This window comes from Lemur catta, chromosome 1 (genome assembly GCF_020740605.2).
Source record: "Lemur catta isolate mLemCat1 chromosome 1, mLemCat1.pri, whole genome shotgun sequence".
In the NCBI taxonomy this organism is placed as follows: domain Eukaryota; kingdom Metazoa; phylum Chordata; class Mammalia; order Primates; family Lemuridae; genus Lemur; species Lemur catta.
The window spans coordinates 237,409,673-237,429,827 of NC_059128.1; the positions used below are offsets into that span (position 1 = coordinate 237,409,673).

General features: G+C 39.0%; 1 protein-coding gene across 2 annotated transcripts in view; it reads right to left on the reverse strand.

The window, feature by feature from the left end:
- The window catches only part of ALCAM (activated leukocyte cell adhesion molecule), a 192,077-nt gene extending 182,445 nt beyond the window's left edge, over positions 1 to 9,632 (reverse strand). For both annotated transcript variants that reach the window (XM_045540368.1, XM_045540367.1), the window contains exon 1: positions 8,868 to 9,632. In XM_045540368.1, coding sequence (XP_045396324.1) covers positions 8,868 to 8,940 — 73 coding nt within the window. In that variant the 5' untranslated portion in view covers positions 8,941 to 9,632. The remainder of the gene's footprint in view (positions 1 to 8,867) is intronic.
- Positions 9,633 to 20,155: the final 10,523 nt, after the last annotated feature.

Sequence of the window (20,155 nt, forward strand, 5' to 3'; positions counted from 1 at the left end):
GCAAGGATTCCACAATAAGGGTCCTTGTTGCTGTCACATTCCTTATTACTATTGTGAATAGTAAACTGATTGCAAAATGGTCCGATTTCTCCCTGTATGACCTTTATCCACACCCTTTGCAAAGTGACTTTTTGGCTCTTTCCATTCAGTAAGTGGAGATGATTTCGCCACACTTGAATCTGGACTTGGCTTGTGATTTGTCTTCACCAACAGAATGTGGCAGAAGTGCTGGTTTGTCAGTTCTGAGGCCAGGCCTCAAGAAGTCTTGGACACTTCTTCTTTCTCTGAGATCTCTGCTTCTACCAAGGGAACAAGTCTAGGCAACCCTCTTACAGAATGAAAATACATGGAGATGAATTTATTTTTTTTTAACAACAGCCAGACACCTCCCGAAGCAGAGCTTCCTAGGCTGACCCACTGCACACTGCAGTAAAATGAAGTCATATAGCTAAAACCAGAAAAACCTCCAACTGACTCCAGACTAAATTGCCAACCTGAAGAATAGTGCACTGAATAAATAAATGGTTCCTGTTTTAAACCACTGTGTTTTGGAGTTCTATTATGCAGCAATAGTTAAATGCTACACTGTGGTTCAAAAATTTAGAAATAGCAGCTAGACCTCTTCCTATGTTTTTTGCCTGATTTAGAGCGAGGTAAATCCTATTTCCAGAAACTTCCCATTAGGGGAAATACTTGGGTATATTCTAATAAGAGTTTTAATCACAGTGGCCAATGCCTTCTCCCTTCATTCTATTGTGCTAATCAGAGCAAAACTATGGCATCCTTTACTTTGCATGCTTAGATAAAGCCTTTTCAACTTTCCTTACTTCCATCCATTTCTGAGGTTTTCTGAGTACCTGAGACATTCTGAGATAGCTCAACCAGATATCACATGGATGCCTAATTTGGTAGAAATGGTCAGTGTTAGACCAACTATCTTAGCCATACTCTTGGTTGTCCAAGTCAGTTCACCATTTCTGAATGATACAACTGTAGCTTACATGTACAGATGGACTTTGGGGCTTCTTTCAATGTTATAGACAGCCCTGATAATATTTTTAGATACAAATTGATAATGGGGCTACTGAGAAACCTCATCGAAGAACAGAATGGAAGTACTATTATTTTCTGAAAAATGATTTCAGGTTCAGACTAAAATAGGCATACCCTAAATAACCTCATAGCTAAGTGTAACTCCAGGTGAATTTCAAACGCTGTTATTTTCTTGGCATCTCAGGTCAATTCAGTCCCATTCAAAACCATGGAATCCTCAATGTTCCACATCCACAACATTCTGGAATTTCAGGCTACAACCTCACGTTTTTATTATACTTGACATGAAAGGGGCATGTAACCTCTTAGTGATATTTCACTGCAGCTCCTATTTAAATTTAAAAAGGTTAGAAATATGTACTTGTTCAGGATGATGAGTGCATTTCTTATAGTTAAGTACTCTAACACAGACATATAGACACACAAGTTATCTTGGTGACCATATAATTTGTCATCCAAACTGCACTTGTGAGAGTGAAAGAAGGTACCATTAATAACTGCACCAGGATATCAGGCATAAGGCAGGACCATCTTGGGATATACCAGGATGTATGGTCCACCTACTAATAATGTGCATATGAAGCCAGATAGTATCAAAATATGTTAAATAAATATTAATAGAAATAAATATCTACAATAGGTAAAACAAAAGGTGACAACAGATGACATAATAGGTGTCATTTGGAGAATGGCTAGCTGATTGTACCTTAAGAGGGCTCACAAGATAAATTGTCCATGTTTCAATGCATAGCCTTTAGCCCTAAAAGCTTAGAAACTTCTTTTGGCTGTTTACCAAAAGTTTTCCCATCTTTCAGGGATGAACTCTCTCTACCCAAACTCATAAACCAGCTTATTGGTTTACATTAGAGCAATTATTGCCAAGAGTATACAATGCTCACCATCGTCCAGCCAGGACATCCTCTCCCTGTAAATGAGCTATATAAGAAGTCACATTATATTTAGAAGATTTCTTAGTGACCATGAAATTTTCCCAGCATGGGAAAATTCATTATGTGATTTGAGTATTTACAGCATTAGACCCTTATAATGAGTTTCATCTACCTCTACAAAAAAAGCTACAACTACTAAGGGAGCTGGAAAAGTTATGTCTTCCAGTCAGGGTCCACTTTCACCACAAGAGAAAGTGTTTAGATGCATAAATATCTTCAATAACCATATTTTGACTAGCCACTCTACTTTCTCTATATTTTCTCTACTGACCAAAGCTTTTTCCATCCTTAATCACAAGTTCCTTACTAATACATATAATCTTTTTTTTTCTTGTTTTCCCCATTAATACACTGTGAATCCTTCTTCCTACTCAGATAGTTTTGCATATATCTGTGCTTCCGTGATGGTTTTATTTTCCAGTTTAATTCTCGGGAAGCAATGTTATATCCTCAATTACCAAGATCTTTGGAAAATTTTCTTGTAATCATTTATGTCAGATGCTACCTGTGGGGGAGCTTAATTCTCCATATATGCATTGGTCCTATCTAATGCAAAGAAAAAGAACTTGAAGCAGCTTCTAGGTGTTAAGCTCTTTACTGTACTTGAGGATGCACAGATGAAGATAAGATTTGGTATTTAAAAAATTCATGGTAAATTGAGAAAAAAAGTAACCAATATCATAATGCAAGGTGGCAAAAAAAAGAAAGTGCTACAGCAAAGACAAATACAGGGACAAGAGAAAAGTTAGGACACACTTCGTCATTGTTGATATTCCAAAACTGATTTTGTATTAAAGGCAGAAAGTACAAGAAAGTTATTTTTTTCATTCACATAAAATAACCTAAAACAAGTACTCTTTAAAACTATAACCTACAGATGAAAAGGTTAAAAATCTACTTACATCAACTTCTGAGGTGTAAGTATCTTTGGGAATTATTTTAAGAAAATGTTGTCTTGGAGAGCTGGTTGATATCTTAATCTACCAATTTAGTTAACTTCTCTGTTGACATCATCACAGTAATAAAAGTAATAAAAAAGGAAGCCTTTTTAATTCAAGCCCCAATCTTCCTGCCATTTGTGGATTTAATATAACTGATTTTGACTGTTTACAGTAATCCCATGATTCATTATAAGTAGTATTTTTTTTCCTAAAAGCAGTTTTGTGACTATCCTGCTGGGGAGTCATTCTACTTGGCTGCCAAGCCAACTTGTATTAAGAAAAGGGTATTGCTTCAGTATTCCTTCATGGAAACTCATATGAAGTAATGAAATAAAAACAAAAACTTATTTAAGAAAAATGGTCATCAAGTGAGGGTAAAATCTTTCTAAAAATTGAAAATGTTATTTTTAAGAGGGAAGACAATGAAGATTCTTAATGGAAGCGTGATTGAACAAAGCCAGAAGAATGTACCTATAGCCATGGTCATAGTTTGTTATCCTTGCAAATGAACATCAAGAGTCAATGATATTTCTATGATTTGCAAAGACTAGAAAAACTTAATTTCATGTCATGGATATTTGGATGTTTTTAGTTGGACTTTGGCCAAGATTTTACATCAGTTCAAGGAGTAATACAGGTAAGAGGAAAAATAAGACTAATAACTATAATAGAGAAGCAAGCCAGAGAAGCTAGATATCTGTATAGTTTCTGATTAATCTATTTCCCCACAGTTTAGTTTCATTATGTTGAAAAAATACTATGAATTCTTAGAAGACCAAGTACAAGCATGTTCATTGAAGTGCCTCAACCCAAAGTCAAATTAAGTAATCCTTTGATTAGAAGCTATTTTGGATTGTGCACAACTCTGATTTCCCCTTCAATGGAATGGATAATTGAGAACTGTCTGGATAAATAAGAGAGGAAACATTAAAAGCTAATTTCATTCTTGGAACATACACTACAATAATGGGCTATGATAATAGGTTACCATAAAACAATTACTGAAAACCACAGCACATTTGGAACTAGTCTTATCTAAAACATATAAGGTATTCTATCCAATAATAAGGTAGAAAAGAGAATATGAAATTTGTTATTTAAACAGAAAATTCGCTGGATGAAAACAGCAGCAACTCAAACAATATGACTATACTCTGTATACTGCAGGGATACTATAACTGTAGAATTTAATCTTACAGAAGACCCTATATTATTTTCTTGAGTATACAATATACATTTTAGTCTTTACATTACTCTCCATATGAAAGGAGAAATTCTACTCTAATAAAAAAAAGGAATAAAAAGTATAAATAAACATTTTTCTGGTCTTTTAAATTTCTTATTGAAAATAAAATGAGCTAAAATACAAAAGTAATAATCAAAGAAATATTAATTTATCATCCACCATTCCCAAGAAAACATTCTTTAGTTTTCCAGTAAGTTAGCTCATTCTTCATATGTCACATACATTCATATGTAAGAAATAAGATGAGCATTTGTGAAAACTTAACAATGAAGAATAAAACTAACACTGTGAGAGGAATTACATTTTAAGTTTCTGTGTATACACAGAGGCACAGTGATACTCTTTTATCATAGCTGCACCTATGTGGTTCTCCTGCATATTTGGGATATAAATTGCATGTGTCTACTTGAGTTAATAGCTTCAGGGAGCTCGAACTCTTTGATGGTGTTTTATGTTAAATAAATGGCCAGAACAGAAAGTAGTGTGTTTGGAAATACAAGACATGGTGATTATAAAGCATTTAAAATACTATCTGACAAAGTGCTGCCATCTTACACCAAGTAATGATGACAACTTACATAGTGCTCAGTTTTACAAAGGCCCATGTTTAGCGGCATGAAAACTTGAGGGAGGAAAAACAAAGAGAAGGTAAAAAGAAAAACACTTTGCCTTCTTTTAATAAAACGATCAAAGTAATAATTAAGTGGAATAAATTAAAGGGTGTTTTTTCTATTAAAAATATGATAAAAGTGTTAATTAATATAGCATGTTTTACTTGAAAAATTCAAAATGCTAAGCAAAGGAATTACTAATCTCACCAGATTCAGAACCATGCCTCACACAGAGAGAACATTTTTACAGATGGGAAATAAATAGGAGCAGAAAAATAACTCAACAGAAGATCACAACACTCTCACATGACATAGCTAAAAACTGAATACATGACTACTGACTACAATTTAAATAGTTTTCTATAACACTTAAGACTATTAAAGTAGGTTTTTATTAATTTTCTTCTTTTTCATAAGTAAACGGTACACATATATTCTCATCCAATTTCTATTACAAAAGATAAGCTAGTTTAAATTTTCTAAAAATTCAGAAAAAGTTTGGAATCTGGTAAGGCCAAATATTTTGGATTTCTATGTTTTAAAATAACAGAAAAGTATTAGTATTTTCTATTTCCCTCTATATTGAATCTACAACCATGGTGAAAATCAACTTCTTTCTTAAGGAACAACTTTAGGGGATATATACAAGGCTTTGTTACATGGACATTTTAACAGTAACCATCATTTACATCTCATCTTAAGAACAATATATGCAGTTTAAATAAAGGTAGGCTTGCAAGAGAGATGGGTTACACTAACAGAGTTTTCTGAAACCTAAAAATCTTTCCCACTCTGGGTGTCTCTTTTCCTAGGAGAGTGGGAGACTAATTCCCTTATGTTACACTCTTTTTTTAATGGCCCTATTCAAGGCTGGAAGAGTAAGCACAGATGTTATAATGAATTTTTAAAAGTAGAAGCAAACAGAAAATTAGCAATTGAAGTCCATCAATACTTTTCTAGTAATATGATTTATATGAATTTTGTCTAGACTAAGATTGTTAGAAAAATACTATTGGAAAATGATTCTGCCTACCCAAATCAGCTTTTTACCATAAGACCTTAGAAACAAAGAGTTTTGGGGCTGTAAGAGATCTCAGAGAGTAGATCCTTGAGTAGATCCATTGCCCATCCTTTCATTTTATACATGAGAAAGCTGAAGCCCAAAAAGGTTAAAGGACTTGCACAAGTGCCTGAAGGTAGATGGTCCCCAGCCAAGCCTAGAAAACCAATTTACTGCAAATAATACCCAATTAAATTGTAAACTGTTGTTGGATTAAGTAAATCACCAAGGAAAAAACAATATATTTTGGCTACCAAACAGTTTGTAGTTTTTAAATTAATAAATTTTAATAGTCCCACATGAGTAGTCTGAAAGGACATTATTTGAATTGACGCTTTTCCCAAGGCCTGTTGAGATAAATTGATATGTTCCAAACATAATAACCCACTGAAAAGCTTTATGTGTGCTTATGTCTTGGAATGAACCTTGTATCAGTGAGTAGTTATGAAAAATCCCAGAGCAGTGCACACAAATGACTCAAGTAAAGAAACAGTTAAGTGCAGCACCCCACCTCCTTGTTGTAAATAATCAAGGAAAGGCTTTTTTTTTTTTTAAGCAATACAAAATGTCACCACAGGCTGACGCTCTTTCTATAAGAATAATGAGATTCTTGCTATCTCGTATGCTGAGCACACACTTCCCTGCCTTTATCTCTGAATTCAGTTTTCGTGGTTCACATATATTCTTCCCCTCCCTTCAAAACAGGTAACATGGCATGTCTAAAATATACCAATGACTATGTAGCGACTACAGCGAAACTGGAGGAGCAGTTTCACAAACTCTGTGCTGGGCACACAATATTAAAACTGCTCCGGAAATGAAGGGCGCCAGGCAGGGAAGTCAGTGAGCCCCCCGCCCCCCGACGAAGCCGGCCATTGGCACCGCACCCCACTGGACCGTGCTACGCAGAGGGCTCGGAAGGAGGCGCGCTTGCCGTCCAGGACTTGCTTTCTGAGTGTAGACACGTCTCCTCTAGTGTCATAATTCTTCCTTTTGAAACACACTGACATCTCACCCAGAATTTCGCGCAATGTCAGCCCAGTAATTCAGGGAAACCATGGATCTGAAGGTCTGCGGCATCCGACCCCCAGACCAGCCGCGGTCGGAGGCGGTGCGAGAAGCCAGCCGCTCGCCCAAAGCGCGCACCTCTGCCCGCTGCACACGGGAGCACGCGGCTGCAAAAGAATCGCAGAGGAGATCTGAAAGCGGATCCTCTCCCTTTTTAGCAGTTAAGTGTGTGGAAAGACCTGTCCTCTGACGTGGCCCAACTGAAAATACATTCCAGCGCGACCGCACAGAAAGGGCAACGGAGCGTGTGCGTGTGGTCAGGGGGTGAAGACGTAGGTGAGATTACATTCTCAAAGTCGCGAGACGGTTAACTGAAAACCAACTATGGGTGTGTGGATATTTGTATTTTGCAAACTTACATCACCCTCATCCTCCTTTCTTGGCTCTCCCCTTGGCTCCAGAGTGCCCTTTCTTCCTCTATCGGAGAGTGGAGTCTCGAAAAAGTGAGATCCGCACTGTGCCAGACCCAGGGGGGTCTCGGCTTCCCACCTCCCCAGTGTTCTTACCCTACCCCACCTGTTTTAAATCCTGTTGAACTATCGTTTCACAGTCCCCGCCCCAGAGCCTGAGATTGTCACTGACGCCTTTTTCTCAGCGTCAGAAACAGCAGGTGAGCTCATTACCTCACCCAGAAATGTAACTTTAATAAAGAGATCTGGAGAGGGCACTCCACCCCACCCCAACAGCAGCAGCAGCAGCTCGCAAACACTTGTGATCTCTCCCTCAGGCTCCAGCCCCCAATCCCACTCTCCCCGCTTTCCTGGGAGCGATTCAAAGGCTTTCAAACCTCTCCTGAGGCCTCAGCTAGCTAACAACTGAAGGGATGTGCTGGAATAAAAGATGCGAAAAGGAAGTTTTTTCTTTGATAAAAGCTAAAGAAAAGGGTAAGAACAAATAGGCCAAAATAACAGGAAGTAGGAGTTTAACTGGCAACTGTCTATGAAGGCACAGAAACCAAAACTTCAAAGAAAAAAACATCCACAAAATCCTCAATGCAGGCGAGGAAATGAACCTGCTACTCTGTCAAGTGACTGTGAGCGCACGGAATGCCAGCTCACAGTCACTTGATTAGGACCAACTCGTGTCAGCTGCCTGGCGGGCCTGAGGATACCAGGGCCAGAAAATGACCCCAAGGGTGTGGAAAGGGATTCCCCGTGAGAAATTTTAGTAGTTGGAAATTTTGCCTTTTTTTCTTCTAGGGTTCATTACAAAACAGAACTAACGCTTCATGGCAAGTCCTAGAAATCCACAAACCCATCAGCAAGGTCTCACAGCTGGCTGCTAATTCCAGTTCAGGCTGTGTTCCTTGTCTGCTACCCCTACAGTCACCACCCACCCAGACAATGGACGGGGGGGGTGGGGTTGGGGGAGTCAAAACCACAATTTAAGCATTAGGAAGTATTTTAAAGGGGGTGATTAAAGTCCTTCCTTTCTCCTCTACCCCTCCCATCTCTTACTCATCTCATACCAAGGGGAAGTTATGGGGGATTTATCATGAAAAAGTGCGGGCAGTACTTTCATCCGAGAGCTAAGCGAAACGAAAACTGCTCGGGCGCAGTGCCGTGGACTTTGAGATCAGAGACTGGAGGAATCGTCAGAGGGAGAGTCTGCCGCCTAGGTGGGAGCCACAGGGCCCAGGAGAGAAAGTCAAAAGAATCCTGCCCACGGGCCCCTGCAGCCCCAACCACCCAGCACCCAAAGTTCCTGGAGATTTACCCAGTGCCCCTGCTCGCTGCCCAAACTTGAGCCAATCAGCCAAGCCCAAGCGTTTGGCACAGGTGACCGAGCCCGGGGCCCGCTCTGTGCCCGGACGGCTGTCCCCTTACTTCCCCCGCACGCCTGGGCGCCCAGCCCCAAGCCTGTGAGGCCGGGGACAGGGACCTAGGAAACTGCCCTAGCCCCACGTCAGTCCCGGGCTGCTCCCAGGCCCTAGCTCACCTGGCCTGAGGACAGCGGCGGAGATCAAGAGGCAGAAGAGCAGACGGCAGGAGGGGGCCGTTTTGGATTCCATATTCCTCTTCCTCCTGGTGGTCCACTGACAAGAGTCCACGCCGCAGCAGGGGGCGTCGTCCCGGGCCCCGCGGTGCCCGCGCGTTGGCGGGTCCCGACGCAGGGGACAGCGCCTTCTCCCAGACACACCGTCCCCTGGGCTGTGGCGCTGCACCTTCGGGTCTCTGCCGCACGCAACTTTACACCAGGCAATGTCCTCAACTACTCCTCCCTCCCCTTCAACACCCGCCCTCAGTCCCTTTGGCTGCTCCTCCAGGGACTGTAGACCCTCTTTCCAGGAGACACTTGAGTAATTCAGAAACGTGTATGTAGCTCTTTTTGGCTGTTATCTTCTTTTATTTTCCTTGTCTTGGAATAATAATAATAATAATGGTAGTGGCAGAGTGCATTAAAAGCCCGGTGCTAGCAAGAAATAGCCAGCGGTGCGACAGGGGAGCGGCGGGTCTCCTCAGGTGGCGGCGGCGGTAGCAGCGATAGCGGCGGCAGCGGTCTCCGGGCTGCTCTGAGTGGAGGGACTGGAAGGCGTGTGTAGGCTGCCTCTTTCCTCCTCCCTCCCGCCTCCTCCCCCCTCCAGTCTCCTCCCCGCTTCCCTGGGCGCAGCGCGGAGCAGGTGGTTGGAGCGCGAATCCGCAGCCTAGAGGCGCTGCAGGACCGAGTCCGAGACTGAGCCCGGCTCCCGCGCGGGGGAGAACTGCGCGCCGCGTCCCTGGGGCCCGGCGGGCGGGGCTTCGCCGGGACTCCGCCCCACGGCCACACCCACCAATGAGGAGCGCACACTGAAGCTGCGCGCGCCTGGGTGGGCCCTGGGGTCTCACGCCTCTCGTGATGTGTGATGTGTGGTGTGTGCTGTTCCCAGCGCCCTCCTGATACGACCTCTCCCTTCCAGCTGCCCAGTCAGCCACGCAGAGGTTCAGAAACCCAGTTTGCCCTCGTTTTGCCCCCGTACGCCCATCCCACTGGCTCATTCCTCGGGGAGTTTTCGCCGCCGCGACGTTGCAGCCTCCCTGTCCCGCACGGAGAGCAGCGGGCAGGGCGGTGCGGGTGGGGGGCGCACCCTGGGGCCGAGGGCTGGCGTGAAGGCGGGTGGAAAGGGTGGGAGGTGGTGGCAAAGGTGGAAACCCGCCCGCTGGGAGTTAACAGCGGCCGCTACTGGCTGGCTGGCCGGGAGCAAGCCACCGTCTGGACTGATTCCTCCCTTACTTTCGTACCCCTTACCCCCCGCTGACACTCACCGTCTTCCAAAGGCAGACCGCTTGAGTCGACTGCCCGGCACCAAATAGAAGATACTTGCTTTTTCTTGGGGGAAATGAAATCAGGAATTTCTAGACCTTATACGGATTTTCCCAATGTCTACAAAAGCCAGAGCGCGTGTCACTTTTTTATTTTGAATTAAGCGGCGGTTTTAAGTTACAAATGGAAAATCCTCAGGTTACTCATTAAAAATCAAGCTCGTCCTGGTCTGTTCCAGAGAGCCAGGCACCCCAGCAGAAGGATAGGCTTCTCCGGCAATTTCTAGAGATTGAACCACCCCCCAGGCGGAACATTGGGAAGCTGTGTCGCTTTTCAGATCAGGCAGAGAGCATGAAGGAACATTTTCCTTTAGAACGCCGGGGTGGAGCTGTCGGAGCCTTAAGTGGCTCTAAATCAGGGATGCGGGATGACAACTCTCATCCCCAGTGCGTAATAAAATCTTGGTTCCTGAACCACTTGGCTGGGGCATTAAATAGCCTTTCGTGCATCACAGGGTCACCGTAGTGTGAGACTGGTCTCCAGCAGAGAATTCCAACTAGTAACCATCGCGTACTGCGCTTTCATCCGAAGGCTGCGCTAGGAGTCACCAGCTAGATTGGGGACTCGCTACACACACACACACACACACACACACACACACACTGATTTTTGAGTTCTTTGTCTTTTCGTGCTATTAAGCTCCATCTTCAGCCGTGATTTTTCTGCAAAGCCTGCCTGTCTTGTTCTCCAGGTTCTCTTTACATTAACAGTATTCTGGAGTAGAGCTTTTATATTTTTTTCCTCTGAAAATAAGTGCTTTCTCCCGCTTAGTTTTAACAATAACATTTCATTTGCATCTTATGAATCAACAGGAAGGCGATTGCTAAGAGGCAAATGCCTTTTAACTCTATATTCCATGAGCTAAATTTGGCTGAACTGCTAGCATTCCCATGGGACCCTGTAGAATTCTTTCAGGGAATTTTCTTTTAACTGCACCTCAGAGTGGCATGTATTAGAACAAATCATTCTTACAATATATTAAACCTGAATGCTTGGACTTTGTATCTGACCTCTTCTATTTTGGGGTGGGAGTTAATACAGTATAATTTTTTAAAAAGTATATTTGCAAAAGGCAGACTGTCTCATTTAGCTCTAACACTATACGATCTCGGTCAACTCACTTAACCTCTATAATAAGCCTCAGTCTCCTTGTAAAAAGTGAAAACAATAGTGTTGGCCTCATGGAATTGCTGTGGGGATCAAATGAGATCACATAGATAACTGGCCAGATAGATATAGTAGAAGGAGGTTGAACTTTGAGTGCAGATGGAACCGTGTTAGAATCCCTGTTCTACACTTGCTGCACTCAGTGAGTGACCTTGAGCAAAAGTCAGTCTCTCATAACCAAAGTGTAATGACACATTAGACTACCACCTTCAAAGGTGCACAACTAAATTGAATCAAACTACATTATAAAAATTAAGGATATTAAACCCACACAAAATTCTGGGAGCAACTGACTATACATGCATGTATGTATTATACACAGATATATACTCACATGTGCAAATAAATGTATAATATACATTTTAATATATAGTCAGTTGCTTCCAGACTTCCTTTTAGAGAGGAATGTGTCCTAGTTTAGGAAAATGCCTTGATAAGCCACTTGGAATATGCACTCTAAAGGTTATTGGCCATATATAGCAAAGGCCACAAAAGCAATAGTAAAACTGCTCAATATTAAACAAAATAATAAAAATTAAAACATGAATTTGGCAGGAGAGTGAGGCAGGATACTGAGAGGAGAAGAAGGAACAAGGGCCAAATTACACAAGCATTAGTTTGGAAATGGTCAATGGTCTTTAAATATATTTTAATTAGTTAATTAGCAATACTTATTGAATACTTACTATATATGTTAGGATATTCTAAGCAATTTATTAATAGATATAACCCAATCCCCCCTTTTAAAAAATCCCATGAGGTAGGTGCTCACGAAGAAGCTGAAGCTCAGACACTTGAAGTAACTCCCTAAGATCACACAGTGATTCATGGCCATGATAAATCCCAGATTCTACTCCAGGCACTCTGATTCTAGAACTTAATCCCTGTCTACTTTGCTCATCACTATCCACTTTGCTCATCAGATATGTATAACAATAAATTTATGGCTCTTGGGGGGATTGGTTTACAAAATTCCTTCATCTTTCTAAAACCAATAAAGTCTCCTACCCTCAAATTCATTTTCCTTGAGGAAAGTAACTAATGAGGCAGCATACCCTGTGTTATGGTCCAGGGACAGTGCATATGAGAAGACCATTGTGAAAGTGAAACAATGTAGTATAAGCAAAAGCTCAGAGTTAGAAATAAACATGAGAATGTAAGCTCCAAAAAATAAGGTAGTGGAAAGAATTTGTCTTTCAAAATCTAGGAAATGAGGGGTTGAATCTGCCTTACTTAGTTCTTATGAGGAAGAGTGGTTGAAAATACATAGTATTCCAATGATATTTATCAGACGGTTTAGTCATGCATCAGAGCATCATGATGGGTACATTTTATTGCAAGAGGTAAAATGTCTAATGTTCAGCCAGGAAAAAAAAAATCATGTTACCTGGAACATAAGAAGAGGTTTGCATTTTAATTATAAAATAATTAGTCACCAATCAGTACAGTATGCTCAGAGCAGTGACACAGTACAGGAGGCAGTACTTAGGGTCTATTGAATCAGAACTCAGGACCCACAAGGCTCAGGCCAGAACCCTTTGCTCTAGACTAAAATATTGATCCTAACAGTATGGGACAACATAGCCAGGACAAGTATATGTGCATTTGAAGAATGAAGGTTCTTTTTCTCCCCCTAATTAGCCTAAAAAATTTTCTACTATAGATGAAATTTCAATGATGTTGAAAAATCAATGATGTTTTTGGAAGGTGTTCCTTACTACTGTAAATCATAGTGTTTTGTGTGCCTTCTTACTTTTTGAACAAAACTATATGCAATTCTAGAGTATGCAGTAAATCTGATTCACATTTTTCCCCTTCCTCCCTGCCTCCATGGTGAATACACAAGTCTAGTCATACTTTGCAAATAGATTGGGAATTCCATAAATAATTGTAAATGAATAATAATAAGTGGTGAAAAAGAGTTCTATATAGAATGTAGGCCCTCAAACAAATATAAACTTACAAGTGTTAGTAATATAAGGAGATGAAGGGGATTTCCATTGGGTCTTCAAGGATTGGTCTGGGCAGACTAAGCTTTAGGAAAGGCATAGAGAAAGAGTCAAGTCCTCCATCAAAGTGACAACTGTGAAATATAAAATGAGGAAACAATCTACAGGGGTAAGAGAGTGGAAAAAATGAATTGCCACCAGTGAGAATAAAACAAAAAAGCCCATGCTGAGGACAAAATCCTGATTAGCAAAGGCTCTAAGTAACCAGACAAAGCCTGGACTAATATGCTAATGACAAAGATTGAAATAGAGGGTTAAGTGGGATTTATATTAAATCTAGGAAGAAATAGGATTTTAAAGAGGTACAGAGATTATATATAAGGCAAAATTCTGTTTCATTTCTGAATCTTGTTTTAAGTAAATGAGTTTTAAAATCATTCTAGTTATGTACTGGACATGGGTATCTGTCTTACGAAGAAATAGTCCATTGAATTTTATTATTTAATTTTAATTGTTAATAGTAATATCTGTCACTTGTCATAAAATTAATAAAATTCTGCAACTCACATCCTCAATAATGCTAGCTAATAAAGATATATCACTGGTGTTCTGGAGGGCAAAAACTTTCAAAGTCTATGGTAAATATTATGTTCTTATTCCAGACTGCAGAATGTTCAATGTCTGGGTACAAAAAGAAATGCATAGCTATTTCAGTCGAACTAGAAATTCACTTAGTCATTTTCCTTCCTGTCTCAGACATGAGGAATGGAAAAAGAATCTAGTTAAGATGTTTGACTATGAAACTTATACTATATAAAATGAGTCAAAGACTCTCAGTGTATTAAAAACTCATAATTCATTAGTGATTTCAGTAGGTATATAAAATTTAATAAAAAAGTCCAACAGCCTGGGTTTACTTCACAACTTGAGTGTTTCTCATCAAAGATTTTCAATTTTCAACTGAAATAAGTACCTCTTTTAGTTTTGCATAAGTAGAAAGTGAGTCAGAGTGTGGTTGTTCAAATGTTTGATGCTTTAAAAGAAATTTCAACTTGAGTACTTTTCCAAGAAGCTCCCCAAAGTTACCTCTAATTGCTTTGTCTTATACCTACTGGCCATTATGATCTACGATAATCCATTCAGCAATATTATGTGGACATCTGCTGACTGTTAAAATATGAAAATAAGGTATATTTGATTTTCTAAAACAAACAAATCACCATGGATCTAATGGACTTCTGGAAAGCCAAATTAATTAGTACTAGGTCTCAATTATCCATACTTTTTTCCCTAAAATAAGTAAGGTAGTTGAGTTTATAGGAAAGTGTTAGGAAGCAATTGTTGAATATATGTATAATCTCTAAAGAATTGTTTGTTATTAATTGGCTAAAAACAAAAGATTAATAACACAGAATCAAGGCTCATTGATCATGTAATAAAAGCTTTTATACTTAATGCTTTTTCAGGGCCTTACAAATAATTTAGATGAATAGTTTTCAATCTTTATTTAAAGGCAATACTTTTTCTTCTAATATAAACTTACTCTGAAATCCAGTTTCTGGTTTCCCCCTTGTTCAATCCATTCAAACCAAATCTACAATGTTTCTCAATATTCCTGGTATACTCCCACTCAAGGGCCTTGCACTTGCTGCTTCCACTCCTTGGAACTCCTTTCCATCAGTTTTTAGTGTAATTTACTTCATCACCTCTTTTAAGGTATTTGCTCAAATGTTACCTTCAAATTGAAGCCTTCCATGAAAGACTATTTAAAATTTCAACCCCCAGCCACAATATTCCTTATCTCCTTTTCCTGCTTCATTTTTCTCCTTAGATTCTAAAACCGTATAGCATAATATCAATTTAACTTTATGTATTTTAATTATTGTCTTTCTATCTAGTAGAATGAAAGCTCAGTGAGGGCAGAGATTTGTGTCTATTTTATTTTCTGCTACATGTCTGGAATAGACAGATACATAGTAGAGACATGATATTCTTTGATTAATGAAGTCATGAATACATGAATAATAAATTGTTATACAAGACAATTTATAAACTGATAAAGGTAGAGCTGTTTTGAATGAATATTGATAAGCAGCCTGAGGCTTCACATGATCCTGTAGACACTCTAAGGCTTAGCAGAGTTGGAAAAACCACTGGGATAGTCTAACTACCTCATATGGCAGATGAGGTAACAGAGGTCCCAGGAGCCAGAATATATAACCAAAATTCATACAATTATGGGTACCATTCTAGTTTAAATGCAAATGCACCAGTTTCAAATAAAGCAAATATACAAGACACTCTGTAATTTTTAAGTCAAATTCTTGGTAAAATAAAAAATCTGGATGCATATCAGGGAGCATTAATCAATTTCAAATATAGTGCATTTATCCAAACTCTTCTCATAGCAAACATTCTGAATAATGTTCTGTATAACATTTCACTAAGGCGTGATTATGGATGTAGTACCAATATTGCAGAGTCTACAGACTTAGTTTAGTATTAAAGATTTTAAGCCTCAATGTTCTTTATACTTTGTTCTGTACAGGGTGAATTTGGCAAAATTATAATTCTAAGCAATGTATTCCACAAACATAGATGATTCATAACCTATTCAGCTAACAGTGCTATAGGACAAATATTTAATTTAATTTAATGTCCAGCATTTTAACATTTCATAGAGGTGTTTAATGTGTTTACTTTTCTTTGTAAGGGCAAGGAATTCACTTAATAATAGCACCTCAAGGTGAAAAGCTTATGAGAAAATGCAATACATATTAAAACAGCTATATAAGCTAATGAATAAAAAGATTTATAAACATATCTATACTTTCACTGAAATTACCAGAATCTATGATCAGCTCTAGCTGACATGGAGGTAGATTAAATGATTCTGACATTTTTTTCTTGTTTTAAAATTCTGTTAAAACTAGTTAATTGATATGCCTCTTATAAATGATTTGTCTTATTATAGAAAATGGCATCCAAGTTACCATGTGAAACATTCTGTCCAAGAGAGGTTAACATATCCAGTTAGAAAAGAATCTCCAAAAAGTATAATTCTCAATTAATTTTTCTAGAATCAAGGACATTTCAAGAGTTATTCAGTCCAGGGTTATTCCTTAGATTTTTAAGGGCTGAGACAAGTCAAGTATAGAGGCCATGAATAAATGAAAACTAAATTCAACCTCTATAGGAAAGGAATGTCAAAGGATAGCTTGAAAAATGTGTATACAGTGGGGATTCATATCATTTAATCTGACTGAGAAGGTGGACTTAGTTTCTCAGGTCTTTTCCCCACACCAGTAGCTGAGTCATCTTCTATTCTCATTTTTTCTCCTCCTACTGCCTTCAGCTTCTGGGATCTTCCCAAGAGGACTAAGAAAAATTCCCGAATTACTCTGTCTTGAGGTTGGTCTTCCCCATCTGCACCAATTTTTGCTATGAAATGTAAAATGAAAACAACTTTTGCTAGTGCTGATTTGTCCTTCTAGTTTGAAAATGATCAACATCTCCTTCCTCTTTTCTTTTCTTCCCAACTTAATGCCTTGCCTTTTGCCTGTTCTGCTAAGACTTAGCATGTTGACTTAAATAATAGAGCAATGATAATTTATGAATGAAGGAATGAGGGATGAATGTATTGTGGTCTGTGTGCTAATGAAAGAAAGAGATGTCCAAAGAGAGATGAGTCATAGATCAGAGAAACAAAAATAGAATAAATTAGCATATCTTAGAATATAGGCCAAGAAAGAAATTTAGCTCTTGGTATTTCCTCATCCTCACTTCTCTTTTTATTTTTTTTTAAGTTAGAGAGACATTATTAGCATAATTCCAGCCAGCCAGCAGGAATCTATCATCAGGTGAGGACATTTTGACTGTATTTTTTGTAATGGTCATGATACTTTCAGCTGAATGTAACAAAAACCCAACTCCAACCAGCTTAACCAAAAGAAAAAAAAAAGAGGGGATGACTTCTTGATTTAAATGACTGGGAATTCTGGAAGTTTAAGCATGGCATAGTCTAGGCATTTGAGCAAAGTTGTCAAGACTCTCTGTTCTTCTTTCTATACCTTATTTCTACAAGTCTTTGGCTGTCTTTGATTATTTTCTCAATTTCACCAGCTTCCTCCATACTGAAATATGGTTACCTGAAGACCACAGAAATTGAAATCCTAGAGGAATAGAGACCCTCTCACTCATGAAAAAGGTTTGATTGACTCTGCCAAATTCTTGAGCAATTTACTGTGCACAAGAGGGTCCAGTACCACAATTAGCTACACAGTCATATGTCTACCCCTGCAGCTAGGGAGTAGGTGGGAATCACGTTTGATGGTACCTCACAGTCACAGAGAGGGAAGCCATTCCCCAATGAGCACACAAAAACAACAGATGATCACTTCATTTTCCTTATATTGTGTTTTATTGACTCTTAGGACAAATAATACTTTTGCACCCGGATTATGTACAACAGGACCTTTTGATTATTACTGGGGAAATAAAAATATACTGTAACAAGGGAAACCTAATTTTGTTTTTCATTGTTTTCTCTTTGCAAGGGCTAGATTATCATCTCAGAGAGAAAACAAGCATTATTTGCAGATACCAGCTAATGTTTTTTTTTTTTCTCCTCACTATCCTATGCACTATCTAATTATGTGGGGAATAAGGGAAGCATTAGTGCTGTTTTATACTTAGAAAAAGATGTGAAATAAAGTGATAGGATAGATATTCTGAGATATTTGCAAATATATTTATTTCCCCTGGATACAAGGTCGATATAAGGTATACTCAGACAGTCTGACAGTACAAACAGGTTTTGAAGGTTGATACTGAATAACTAATTATTTGCCACATTTCTCATCAATATACTACCTTCATCAGTTTCCTTTTGTCCTTGCCATAAGGAAAGAAAAAGTAGATAAACTGTCACAAATTCATATTGGCTAATCTTTTTGATTTGTCTAACTGTGATTTCAGTATTTTAAGTATGTTTTCAGTTTCAGCAGTCATTAAAACAAATGTCTGCCAAAAGTTTCAGAATGAATAAGCCAATATTTGGGTCTTCTCCTTCAAGAATGTTGTCATCTCTTAAGAATGATGATTTTAAGGAAGTATCTATATCTAGCCAATCCTAATTCAGTCTTTCCACTTGATCTAACCAGAATTAGCTCAATATATCCACCTTGTTTGAGTAGAACTAACTTAATCCCCACTCCAGCCTTCATTTGTTATCTTTTTTGTCTCACATTTACCCATATCTCTCCCACCTTGCCTCGAAAATATTGCTCAAGCATCTATTCCTCTAAAGTATGCTGGAAGCTCTCCAGAGCTGATTGTGCATGTCTCTTCTCAACTCTGCCTCTAGTGATGTCATGTTGGCAGCTTGAAATTTACCACTGTGTCATTATTTATGCCATACAGAAATTGGAAATTGACAAACAGTACAAATAAGAGCTTTTTTGTTTTTTCGAAAGCTGATTGTTAAACATTCACTATCTATGGAATTGACTTCAGTCTTCACTAACCACTCTAACAGCAGTAACACAGTGCTTAGGAGCCTCAGTTTGGTGTCAGATAAACTGGAGTTTGAGTTCTGGCCCATCTACTTAGTATTTCTGTGACACTTAGCAAGTTATTTCATCTCTCCAAGTCAGTAAAGTAATATGTGTAAAGACTCTGGCACAAGAAAGTGCTGGATAACATTAGCTATTTCTCTAATAGCCTTTGTTCCTTCATGTCTATATCACACAAAGTTTTGATTTTCTATGTGTCTGGCTGCATGTTGATGTCATTTGTATTTGCTCTTTCTTTCACCATAAAAGCTCTAGATTTTAAAAAGGATCATAATAATATCTTACGTAGTGTGTTTGGTAGAAATGAATCCACAGTAAAGACTACTTTAGGAAATACAAGTAGAGTAGGCAGACAGTCAGGAATGTGTGCCCAGAGATGCTTGAAATGCACTTAACAGAGGATATGGGCAGCAATGACTAGTGAAGAGAGCATTAGATTAGAGGTAGTATGCTTAAGTTTCAATCTCAGCACATAGCATATAAAAACTGCGTGATCTGTGGTATCAAAGACTTCTAGTTTTGAATCCTAGTTCTGTCTCTAATTATCTGTGCAGGCTTCACCAAGTTACTAACTTCAGGTTGTTCGTCTGTTGAATGCAGTTAAGAGTATCTTTGCGCACACCTTGAAAAGTCATTATAAGGGTCAAATGTATTAAAGAATGCCAAGTGTGTGGATAGTAGTCTCCGAATAAAAGGTGGCTATTATTCTTCCACTAGTTGATTGCATGGTTTTAATCTTCTTAAGCTTCATAGACTTTAACTGTACCTATAAAAGTAAGAGAGCTGGTTTGGTGCTCTCTTAAGAGGTCTTCTTATTTAGCATGAAATTCTTTATACCTAAAGCCTTTTATTTTAGAAACAGATAGAAGCCTTAATATCAATATTCTTTGGAGAACAAAATCCCTCCTTCCCAGTCTCATTGCTCCTAGCCCAGGTTCTCATCACTTCACATCTGAACACTAAGTTTTTAACCAGTGTCCCTACCATCTGGTTCTTCTCTTCAGACTTGCCCTGGTCATCTTAAGACAGTCAGACAGACACACACACACATTTGATTATGTCACTTCCTTTCTGCTGGAGTCATTTTACCTTCAAGATGAAAGATACACTTACTATAAAGTTCTTGACATTCTTGCCCCTAGTTTTATGTTTGCTGCTTTTTGGTTTCACATCACAACACTCTCTCATGAACTCTATGCTTCACTCATTGTTTCCTAAACATACTATGGCAGCCTTT